This window comes from Protomyctophum parallelum (genome assembly GCF_964188405.1).
Source record: "Protomyctophum parallelum genome assembly, chromosome: 19".
Classification (NCBI taxonomy): domain Eukaryota; kingdom Metazoa; phylum Chordata; class Actinopteri; order Myctophiformes; family Myctophidae; genus Protomyctophum; species Protomyctophum parallelum.
The window spans coordinates 7,967,634-7,980,083 of record NC_139717.1 but is presented as its reverse complement, the minus strand read 5'-3'; the positions used below and the strand labels follow the sequence as shown (position 1 = coordinate 7,980,083).

Here is a 12,450-nt window from a genome sequence, read left to right as displayed (position 1 = left end):
AGAGAGAGAGAGAGAGAGAGAGAGAGAGAGAGATGTAAAATATTTTAAAAAGAGATGTAAATATTTTTGAAAAATCGTAAAAATGCGCCACAAATCTTTGAATATATATTCTTTTTTTCAGGCCTAAAATGGGTTAATATTGACCCACCAATGGCGTAGACGTGGGGGGGCAGCGTGCCCAGGGAGCGGCCCCGGTACTGCTGGATGGTCTCTGGAGAGTAGAGCTTGGGGAGGTCATAGTACGGGTTCACCGCTATCAGGATGTTGGCTACAAACGTCTACATGGTACAGAGAACTATGTTAAAGTCCATCCATCTTCAACCACTTACAAACATACATTCAACCCCATATACATTTCGGCCATTTGAAAATAGCCGATCTACAAATTTTCAAAATATCTTTTGTTGAAAACTTGAAGTACATTTTGATACCAATACATTTGTACTTTTAGGGATGTGTACTTGTAAGTGTGTTTCTAAATTGCAGTATTCATACTTTTACTTACTTGTACTTTCCACCACAGGTTAAAAGAACCCCTGCCCTATTATGATTAGCCTTAAATGTGGCCGAGTACATATTTGGTCTTACTCAGCTAAGTAAATATACTCAGTACATATTTGGTCTTACTCAGCTAATATACATTTTAATTATCTCCATTCAAATATTTGAGGAAAATCAAGCCTTTAGGAACCGAAACAAAAAGATGCATCTCAATGAATCGAAGCCAGTTGTTCCCAAACATTTTCCTAAAAATATGATGTTCCCCCATAAGAGTAGATTTGTCAACATTGTTTGAGTTTGTAGATGAGATGAGAAAAAGTGTTTAAACTAATTTACCTGGGGACCCCCATGGAACCCCCTCAAGGACCCCCGGACCCCACTTTGAGAACCACTACACTAGGATTTTACTCATAGCACTGTGTCTGGCAGCCTCAACTTTGCATGTGCAGTTCCTTCTTCCACCACTAGATGGCCATATAGGCCTTCTGTGAGTCCCAGGTGGGCAGAGCGTTTACCTGTTCTGCTGGAGACTCAAAAGATAAATGTAGCCAACTTACAAGAACACATTATGAGGCTGTATTTTAATACATTTTGACAAATGTGAGCCTCTCTCTCTCTCTCTCTCTCTCTCTCCCTCTCCCTCTAACCCCCCCCCCCCCCCCCCATGTTCTTGTTGAATTTTAGAAAATCTTTTTCTAACAAAATGGGATTTACTCGAGACTAGGGGTGCACGATTATGAATTTATAACCATTTATGCTGGTGAAAACTAGCAAAATTAAATATATGACTGTGTTATTGAGACCGTTCCGATACCGATATGGCATTTTCATGGCCGATTATAGCCAATTCCGATTAAGCTACCGATGAATTGTGCATCACTACTCGAGCCCCGTACCGGTACATGGGTCCTGACCACTAGGCGTAGACAGAGGCCAGCTGGCGTCTGAACCGCCCTCCCCTCCCCACTTCAGAGGGTTGATGAGGTTCAGGGAGCAACAGGATAGCCCAGCCTGAGGCACTAGTACCCACGACCACATCACCTGAGCCTGTGTCTGTGTGCGTGCGTGCGTGCGTGTGCGTTGAAATTAATTCTGCCCTTTTGTGTGCATGAATGAGCATGCGTGCACTTGTCATGAGGACATGACATGGGCCGTACATGTGCATGCATAATGCATGTGTTTATTTGAGTGTGTCCGTCTTCAGCCAGTCAGTCAGTCACCTGACCAGAAGCCACAATTAATAAAGCATCACTCCTCAAAGTGAGCCCATACATACAGGTTAGCATACTTACATAGATTTTGTCTTTGCTATATCTCACGCGGACGTTGTTTAGTAGAGTGGCTTCATTCAAGTACATCAAAGAACCTGGAAGACACAGAGACAGATGATAGATCTACTCTAAAACAGTGGTTCCCAAACTTCTTCATGTCAAGGACCCCCAAATTGACACTAATTAGCCCACAGACCCCCATTTGAAAAGATATGCCAGAGTAGCCTGGTTAATAAACTAGACTAATATCGCACGGATCCGCAGGATATTAGTCTGGGGAGGCTCAGCTTGGATTTCATTTCCAGGGAAACATTTTCTCTTTGACGCAATTGGTCAGAGCTACTGTCAGTCAAAGGTCTCAAGCATTGAACGTCACTGTACCAAAGCCCGCCCATATTGCATACCGTATCCCTATTGGAGGCCACATTCTCTGGAGTAGGAAATGGGCGTAAAATTTAGCCTCTCCAGACCGAAATCCACCGGTAGGCAATTATTTTTTGCCAACGGCTGATTCGGTCTGGTTTATTAACCAGGCTAATGCCAGAGACCTCCATAAGAGAAGATTTGTATGGCTCTAACTGCGATTCTCAACGTGTTTAATTGTAATGACCCCCAGTTCTGACATGCATTAGTCTACGGACCCCCATTTAATGGCATTTCTAAATCAATTTATATTGTAAAAGCAATGTGTGTGAGTGAGTGATGTGTGTGTGCGTGTGCGTGTGCGTGTGCGTGTTCCATGGTGTTAGAAAATGCTGTGTTCAAGAAGTTTGGCAATGCAGTTTGTTTGTTTTCTCTGTAATGATGTATCGTGTTGTTCTTACGACCTAGCTGAAATACTCGTTTCAGGCCTAATATTTAGAATATTTTGTTGTCGTTGGATAAGATACTATGCTGTATTGGTACACTTAGGATAGACAACAGGCAAACATTGATCAAAATAACAATTCTTCTACAGTACATTCTCTAATTGTGTAGATTTCTTGCAAATTAAGTAATGCAGATGTTTAGCAATAATTGAACTCTTGAGAGCGTAAAATGAAACCAAATGGACCCATACGTGTCCATTTGGTTTCATTTTACTCTCTCAAGAAGGACCATTTGGTTACCAATTCTCCATCATTTACTGTAGCTGGGGACCACCTGGAACCCCCCCCCCCCCCCCCAAGGACCACTGGTTGAAAACCACTGCATCAGAGGCATTCTGAGTGGCCTGGCTGATACTCCATACTCACAGTTGTCCTCCACATGTTTGTTGACGTCATCCTCTGCAGGGAACACTTGGTTGATGGCAGCCGTAAATGTCTGGAGGAAAACAGAAACGCACAAAAACAAACACTTTTAATCACAGGCTTATGAAGTGGGTGGAATTATTTTCGTGCAGGCTCCCAACATTTGCTAGCCTGAAACTCAGCCTGAATTTTCATTTTGTTTCACTTAATTCTGAATTACCAGAACATTTGTTTTTTAACCCATTCTGACCTGAGATCAGATTCACACGAGGTTTCCACTGGACACACACTGGTCTGATGAACCCATTCTGACCTGAGATCAGATTCTAAAAAATGTCAGTCGTTCTTCGATTTTTCTAAAAAATAGCAGACCTACAAGCTCGTAGCGCGCCACTCGGTGGCGCGCTATGAGCTTGTAGATCTGCTATTTTTCAATAGCTAAAGCATAACATGATGCTAACACCAAAATGGGTCCCCGTTCAGAATGGGTTAATGTGCGTGGCTAGCGATTCAGGGCTGGAATCAGGCTAAACATTTCAGCTACAGAAAGAGTTACTGTAGAACAGGGAATGAGAGAATTGAGAAGAAACAGGAGCAAAGAACAGAAAAGGCACAGTCAGTACGTGGATAATGGATATAATGCTCACAATTAGACAACCATCATTAGCCATTAAGAGCTGGGACTATTAGTTCCCCGAACAGAACTAATAGCAGATTCTGAGAAACAAAAAGGGAGAGCCAGTTTGATAATGTTTGGCTGCCCCTTGTCCATTACCTGAGTAGAAACGATTAATAGACAGGATACCATTGATATGGTTGACTGTACGCTGTACGAGCAGTATGGGTTGGAGGGTTAAGGGATTTCTTTCTCTTTTTTGTCTTAATTGTTTTGTAATAATTTATAATCTGTTCAATAAAAACATATTTGACAAAAATAACTAATAGCAGATTAGCTAGCTAGTGGGTGGGGGAAAACAGCCACATAAACCAAACCAGGGACACATACGCAGAAGGAACACAGATTTAGGTGAGCTTAAATAACCCGCCCAGTTGGTCAGCTGATTGCCACATCAGTATACACTGTACACACATGTATATGGCCAGCCGTGGCGCCTGTCGCCTGATGGAGGAGGGGAAAGGAACTGGTTGGAATAACGTGTTCCTTCCACGCGCTACGTCCAACCAGGGAAACTCCCACCTGTCAGGTGTAAAGGAGCAACTTGGACACTCAGCATGAGTTAAAGTCCGTTGCTCTCCCCAGGTTGGCTGAGGGTGTGTAGAGCCCAGGATCACATTAGATAATTGATGTGTATGAGTGTAACGTCTCGGGTGTACAGTATACTGTCTGAACTATCCTCGCAAGCTATGCATCATTCCAGGCAATTTATGCAAAAATGGGGGTCAAACTCGCACTAATTGCAATTTGCAACAAACTCAACTGACTTATCTATCTTGAAAACCACAAACTGTATGAAGTGGACATTTGGCAGATGCGTAACTGAGGACCCAAGGAGGTGTAGGCATCAAGTTTGGATGATCCAACGGATACTAGCATCAGGCTCATGCACAGACAACAAAGCAACAAAAACAGTTACTGACTGAGGCAAATGATGGCCTCATCGGAGCTACAAGAGCTGCTGTGTGTCTCAAAGCTGTTGCGCGAGCAGTTTGCGCACACTCAAGTGTTGACGCAGCCCTTTTTCTAGCAATGCACCATTGCTAGAAAACACGTTCAATGTCCAAATTGTCCATATGCCACGATGCAGGCAACAGTAAGGATGGAGAGGCAGTCAGATGATCAGAAGACAGATATGAGCAGAGATGCTGTCAACCCTTTCCCCGACTCATTCAAGTTGTGCCGTTTGTGAAACAAGCTTGAAAATATTTAAAGAAAAACGTATTTGTAACAGAGAAAAAGAAAAGAAGAAGCGCTACGTGGGTCAGGGTTAGCCCTAACCCTAACCCTAACCCTTTATATGTAGAGAAAACTGTAGACAGGTGCTCTTTGGAGAGGGTTTCATATAGCAAAGCACAATATTTCCTAAAAAGTTCTATACCTTGAGTCAATGTCACTGTGGAAGGAGGTATAAGGTGGCGAACTTAAAAGAGGGTCCAAGGCAGCTCTGTCCAGTTGAAGTAGAAAAAATCCTTTATTTCATTAATTACTTAAATATTAAAAACAAGGGTTAAAAACACGACCAACGCGTTTCGGCCTGCATGGGCCTTCATCAGGGTCGACTAAAGATGACTGTTTGACACGTCATTAAGTAGTGCCAGCAATCAGCATCTCATTAGATCACATGACTTCACATCATCATCAGAATAATGCAGAAAAAAACGACAAATACCTAGTTGTGCACACCTAACTATTACAGACCATTAGTAAACTGAAAATTACGTACAAAAAAACCAAATGGAAATACAGTATATAAATGGAGAAAAAGAAAAGGAAAAAGAAAAGTATAAATGTTGGTAGGTTATACTATGTATGAGGATGGAGGAGGGAAATGGAGAAAAGTCACTGTAGTAAGTACAGAACTTTTACAGGAAGGGAGAGAAATCGTGTGCATGGTGACAGCAGCTGATATGCGTTCACACTCTAGTTCACTCTGTACAGATATCTGTTGCTGTCAGTTTGAGGAACAACACACATGAAGTTTCCCACTGGTCGTTGAAGACACTTATTTGTATTGTAAATAAGATAAGAGACCCTACAGCTGTGCCGTTTGTAATTAAGCCAATAAACCCTTTACTTTTTGTGGTAAAAGCGCTCAAACTTTCTTCTTTCCTGCATATAGATATCCAACCCTTTTTTTTTTTAACGGAATAAAGGATTTTTCTGAACAGAGTTGCCTTGGACCACCATCATTCTTCTTTCCACTGTGTTCTGTTACAAATGTATAGTAGAACTTTAAAGAACCCTCTCCAAAGAGCACCCGTTTACAGTTCTTCTTCTGATCAGCTCTATGACTGACTGACTGACTGACTGACTGTCAGTCTGTCTGTCTGTGGTCAGTGAGTCGGTCCCTCCTCTCCTCTCCTCTCCTGTCCCCATGATGCCATCAGCAACTCCACAGCAGAACAGGACAGTCACCATGCATTATTCACCAAATAACTGTCACCATCACCAAGCAACACTCATCATGAGTGGCGAACACACACCAGAGAAGAATTCTAAACCAAGTTCAAATCCAGGGTAGAACATCAAAGTTGCCGAGTCTTTAACATGTTTGGAAATGTAAATGCTTAAATGAAGTGTATGCACTCCACCTAATTCTCAGTCAGTATTTAAAGAGTGTTTGTTTCACTATTCCACCCTGCCCTACTCCAGAGTGAACAGTCTCCAACTCTTAATCACCCACATGCTTGGTATTTGGCAACAAACCACGGTGCACTAATAGGCAGAGGTTTGTGTGGACACATTCGACCCTGGCCCTGGAGGCACACACAGCAAGACATAAAACCCGTCGCTCGGGACAGAGCCAAAGCATGGCGGTTATATAGTTGCACACAAGCGTGGGACTTCTCTGCCCCTCCACAATGGCTATATCTGTGCCCCCACCCTCCGCGGCTAGGCATTAGCGAGCTTTAATGTGCCAAGGTTGGTTTGCCAAGGTGACGTACACCCGATTCATTCTTTCCACATTCTCAGCCCAGGCAGCCTGGGCTCCATAGCACTGATCCACGGGCAAGGAAGTAAAAGAGAGAGTGACCGAGGAGGGGGGAGGGAGATAATGGGAGCAGAGACAGATAAAGACAGGGGAGACACACACACACACAGAGAGAGAGAGAGAGAGAGAGAGAGAGAGACAAATAGAGAGACATTTCACCGGTACTGAGGCAATTGGCTTGACTTGCACAGGGTCACAGGTTCGAGACCTCCAACACGCCAGTCAGTCACCATCATGGTGTTACTGAACATTGTTGTCTCCACCAGCCGAAGGCATGGGGAGAGTATGTTTTGCACTCCGTCCGTCCGTCCGTGTGTCCGTGTGTCCGTCCGTGACCAGCTAATCTCAGCCACCGTTAACCCGGTCGATGCCAAATTTTGCACACACACTCCCTGGATGCCAACCATGAACCTCTGCCCCAAACTTTCCAGAACGGCCTGTTATAGCTCCACCAGGAGGCCGCTTTGTGCAAAACAAGTTTTTGCACAGTACACCTACAGATTTTGTCCAAACATCACGCAAATTGGTACACAGTCTCTCTAGAGCCATTCAACCAAACCGCTCTTTCAGATTTCTCAGACTCCATCCTGATTGGTTAAGATTGGCTTCCAAAGTTCACAGGAGTGCTCAGTTTCAAACAAAATGCTGCAAATCATGAACACATCGCGAGATTTCCGTGAAATTGTGCACCCACATTCCCACTAGGCCGAGGACGAAATGCCACATGAACAATTTCAACTCAGCCTCAAGGTGGCGCTATAACTGGCCCAAAAGTGTTTTTACCTCTAACTGCACGGATCTGTGGATAACTTTCTATGCCAACTCCCTAGAGGCCAAGGAAAAACCTTTGACTGGAATTCTTCACATCTGCTCATCCTGGTGGAGACCTGTGCCCAGTAGGGCACTTTTTCTAGTTAACTGATGAGTCTGTTATGCATTGTGAATTATTCATGTTGTGCACGTGAATATTCATCGTCTGTGTTAATGATATTTCAGGCCTTCTGGCAAGTTTTACTACTCCCACAAATTGCACAGTAATCTTCTTACTATAACTCAATAATAACTCAAATTCGCTACACACGTCGCAGTCGACCCGAGGGACAGATATAGAGACCTCCATAAACAGGTATGTGGGCATAAAAAGGACACAGGCAGTCAGAGAGAGATAGTGATCTCCATATACTGTATGGGTACAAAAGGGACACTCCACTATCACCAACAAAATAGAACTAAAACAAAGCTGCAAAAAGGTCCCAACTCAACGCTTAGTTCAGTGGCATAACCTCAGTTACACTACTGGAGTGATGTTGGTTTGACCACGTGCGTTCACGAAAGCAAGCTGCAAACAACAACTGTCTCTTTGAGCAACACCAAAGCAAAGGCAGAGTGATCTGGGATAAATTACAGTATAGCCCACAAACACACAACTGGTCATTGTACTACAAGTGTGTGACACCAGTGACATGCACCCACTCACATAGTATCACCAATTTCATCCCAACCTTTCTTTTCATGTGTCTCCCTCATCTCTCCCTCACTTCCTTCCTATGTCCCTCGCTCTTTCAAACAGTGTTGCCAGATTACGCGAGAGAAATAAGCAACCAGGTCCGTGGAAACAAGGCCAAAAGAAACGACTATAGGCCACATAAGCACTTTAAAGCTACGTGGGCAACAAAGAAACGACAATGAGTGGATCCTTATGAGAGGCGCACGCGTTGTTCCTCACGATGGGAAGAACTGTCTAGCAGCAGCCTGGGCAGCACGAAAGGTTAGTGTTGAGCTTCGGCTGCATGGTATTGATATAACCCTTACTACACGCCATTTGACGGGTATGGCGACCTCCGGGGTTACATTTTAACCCGTCATCTGACGTGTTGCAAGGCGTTTTGGCGTGCATCGTGTTAACAACACAAATCTGTTGCAGGGGGCCTGACTCCCTGGCACAAATCTAGTTCTGATGGGGATACGTGGACAATTACATTTGGGGGGGGTCCTTGACATGAAAATGTTTGAAAAGCAACTGGTTTAAACAGCCTTTAGAAAGCAAGCCCAAATAAGTAACAACACTTTTTGAAAAAACAACCACCAATATTTGCAAGAGACTTCACTGAAAAACAAGCCCAAAGTCGCCTATAATAATAAGCAGACCAGGCGACACAGCTTTCAACATATTTCCTAATTCTTACAGTAGGGCTTGGGTGGTTTACAGTAGGGCTTGGGTGGTTTACAGTAGGGCTTGGGTGGTTTACAGTAGGGCTTGGGTGGTTTACAGTAGGGCTTGGGTGGTTTACAGTAGGGCTTGGGTGGTTTGCCGGCCAGCAAGCTATAGCTAGGCCACAGAGCTGGCCTGGTAGGGTCAGTAAGCCTGTCAGACACTGGCACAGACTGGCAACAGCAGAACACAAACAGAACATTGTTACTGTGTTCCATCGTTTTAGCCCACAGGAAACGGTACTCAGAGAAAATGAGGTCAAATCCATTCAAATAAAGAAGGGGGGAAAAAGCGCACTGTCATGAGGAGTTTAAATATGGCAAAATGCATGGTATGTAGTATACCAGGGGGTCTTCAACCTGGGGGTCCTCGGAGTTAAACACATGTTCATAGTGAAAGTCCCTGCTTCATCTCTCTCTCAGCCTTGCTATATTCTTCCCTGTTCAGCACTTTGGTCAACTTTGATTGTGTGATACCGTACGGATATGTGCTACTGTATACAAATAAAAGTTGATTTGATTTGATGACCCCTGGTATATACACCGTGTGTTTCTTAGTTGTCCCGGCAGTCTTTGAATACTACCAGAGTCTCCCTCCCTCCTAGCCTGGGTTCCAGCCTGGTTTGCTGCGTTCCGCGGGGCTGAAATGTCACTTCGCAAGTCATTTCAGATCAGCGGAACGCAGCGAATCAGGCTACTTCCCTCTCTCTACAGAGTGAAACCCAGTTCAAACCTGGGTTTGAACTGGGTTTCCAGTTCAAACCTGGGCTCCCCCAGAGTTAGTGTTGAAGTGTCCTTGAGCAAGAATTGCTCCCGATGTGCAGCTTGGTGCCTTGCATGGTTTCCTCAGGCATTGTTGTGTGAATGGGTGAATGTAATGCACAATCTCTGTAATGTGCCTTGGATAAAGGCGCTATATAAATGCACCATTTACCATTTTATTATAGCCGTTAAAAATGTAATAGTCTTGGACAGCTCCCAAGTATATTATCTTACATTTTTAATGAGACAACTTACTGTAGCAGTAGCAGCACAACTATTTCCATCATAGCTGATCGTATGTACTTTTTTCCGTGAAGAGCGTCCGAGCACTTAGTGGAAAGAATACTTAAAAAAAAACTGACCTGTCTGAACTGAGTGGTGCTGTACTGTAACTGTACTTGTAGTACTGTACGCGTGCGTGCGTGCGTGCGTGCTTGCGTGCGTGCGTGTGATCCTGCGCAACAGTTTATAGAAATGCTGCCCTTACCACTCTACCCCGAGATACAGTTTATCACTCAGCACTAAGGTTTATCACAGGTGAAAGTTGCAGCACTCACCATTGCACCCTCTATGATAAAGTAGGTTGGTCTTCCCTCTCTGAGAGGAGAACCATGCACTGGCACCAGTTTATCTTTAAAGCCATTGATGGGAAGCTATCACCCTACATCACGTTGCTGTTAAAATGGAAAATAAATACTCGCCAGACCCGTTCAAGTGAATGGCTTAAACTAGAGGTCCCATCCGTGCAGTCTGAACTGGGAAAATCAGCTTTTTGCTTCGATGCCCCAACCACGTGGAACACTTTACATGGTACCCCATTATCATATGGTCAATTTAATAACCTGCTTCTGAACCTCCCTACCTCAATATGTAACTGTTTTTAACTTGGTGAGTCTCTATGCCTTACATGAAGATTTGATTTGACCTGTCTTAAATTGTTTTATATTATGTGATCTTGTCAGCTTTGAAAATGAGGGAGAACCTCAATGCTCTTTTCGAGAATAAATAAAGGTTTCAATCAATCAATCAATCAATAAACAGTGACACTTGGTGGTGAAAAAACCCTATTTCCGTGCTCAGACATACACAGAGACATACAGACGGACATAGAAGCCCACATTGCACTGTAATATGTAATGTACATTTAACTAAGAGAGTACACCCACCCCCCCTCTCTTTGGTACTTTAAATACATTTAGAATTCTTGACGTTTTACTTGTAATGTCCAAATCCAAACTGAAAAAAATTATAAATAGCCGTAATAAGGCAGGTGCGCGTGGACCCCTCCTGGAGTCTCTACTGTAGTAGTAGGATTGATACTTTTACTTAAGTAAAACTATTTAGTACTTTTTCCACCACTGAACAAAATGATCATGCATGACGACACGGTCATGCATTTATGTCCTAGACATAGACAATACCACCACCAGAAACTACCAATAGCTAGCCCTGAATGTCTGTAATTATTCCCGAGAGCGTTCAAGGGTCCATTTCGGTTCCATTTGTACACTCTGAGAGCTAAGGGGGTCCTTGCAAATATAAAGCATTCATTCAAAACATGATTGGTTCACTTCACCGACTCTGATAATAGTGATAATGCAATACGGGTGAAGGTGAAATGCTGAGATAGGGAGCGGGGGACGACGACGACACGACTAAAATTAAAATAGGTAAAGAAATGGAACCCAGGGGAGGTAATAATACGGTCACCACTTAATGCTTAACCTTAAATAGGATACAAGAGGGAGAGAGGAAAGAGAGGGCCTATCTCGCCCACGCAATAACCCGGCTAGCCTACAGGCAGAAGAAATCAGCACAAGAAAGAAGGAGAGAGGGAGATGGATGGACGGAGGAGAAGAGGGATAGAGAGCTTATTTCACCCACGCATGGAATAGAACTAAACAAATAAGAATAGAAAAGGGACTCATGTCGAAGTTAATGGTAAGATTAGAGTACAAACTGGATAGTGAGAGAGAGAGAGAGAGAGAGAGAGAGAGAGAGAGAGAGCGAGATCACGCTGAGAGCTTTTCCCCCCCCGTTCCTGTAAACACAATTAGAGGGCAGATTGTTTGAGGGGAGATACAGTACTCAGTTCAACAGACCATCCGGGGAAAGATTAGTGGGCCGGACAGACAGCACGCGTATGGGGGTTACTATGGAGAAAGGCTCTCTGAAATGTTAAGAGCTTTGCACTGTGTGGAACGGATATGTTCCATACTTGAACGTTATGTTGGAAAGGTTGGTGAAAAATGAAAGGGCAGTATGTTGAAAAACCTATTTGTCTAGAGGTTAAGAGCCACTTGACTTTAGACTTTAGACCACTTGACTTTCCTCCTTGAAACTGGTATACTGCAAATGATCCTGGAGCAAACAGAACAGATCTGCAGTGCGTTTCATGCTTGCAGTTCCTACGACGAAGTATATAGAGTGGGCTTAACTTCAGTGGCTAAGGCTGTGGAGACCAGAAGGTTATCCAAGAGAATCTGTGTATAGCGGTAATTTGATTTGGATTTGATTAATTTACAGTTTTAGTCCCGTGGGGATATTCATGTTTCAGCTCTACGTGATGTCACGAGGCGTGACCATATATGGAGACGTGATGTCACGAGGTGTATCCATAAATGGAAGCGTGAGTGACAGACGGACGGTGTATGTGTGTGTATGTGTGTGTGTGAGAGAGAGAGAGAGAGAGAGAGAGAGAGAGAGAGAGAGAGAGAGAGAGAGAGAGAGAGAGAGATTTCCGTACGGACCCAGGGACACAGCCAGGTTGCAAAAAAAAAATGGATGAGCGTCGATCTGCAT

At 43.8% G+C, this 12,450-nt stretch overlaps 1 protein-coding gene across 10 annotated transcripts in view; it reads right to left on the bottom strand.

Annotated features, from left to right (window-relative positions):
• LOC310876594 (unconventional myosin-VI-like) overlaps window positions 1-12,450 on the bottom strand; it is a 165,234-nt gene that overhangs the window by 118,216 nt on the left and 34,568 nt on the right. For all 10 annotated transcript variants that reach the window (XM_083790160.1, XM_083790163.1, XM_083790164.1 and 7 more), the window contains exons 3-5: window positions 3,008-3,077; window positions 1,794-1,867; window positions 149-278 (exon numbers count right to left, since the gene is read on the bottom strand). In XM_083790160.1, the coding sequence (XP_083646286.1) occupies window positions 149-278; window positions 1,794-1,867; window positions 3,008-3,077 (274 nt within the window). The remainder of the gene's footprint in view (window positions 1-148; window positions 279-1,793; window positions 1,868-3,007; window positions 3,078-12,450) is intronic.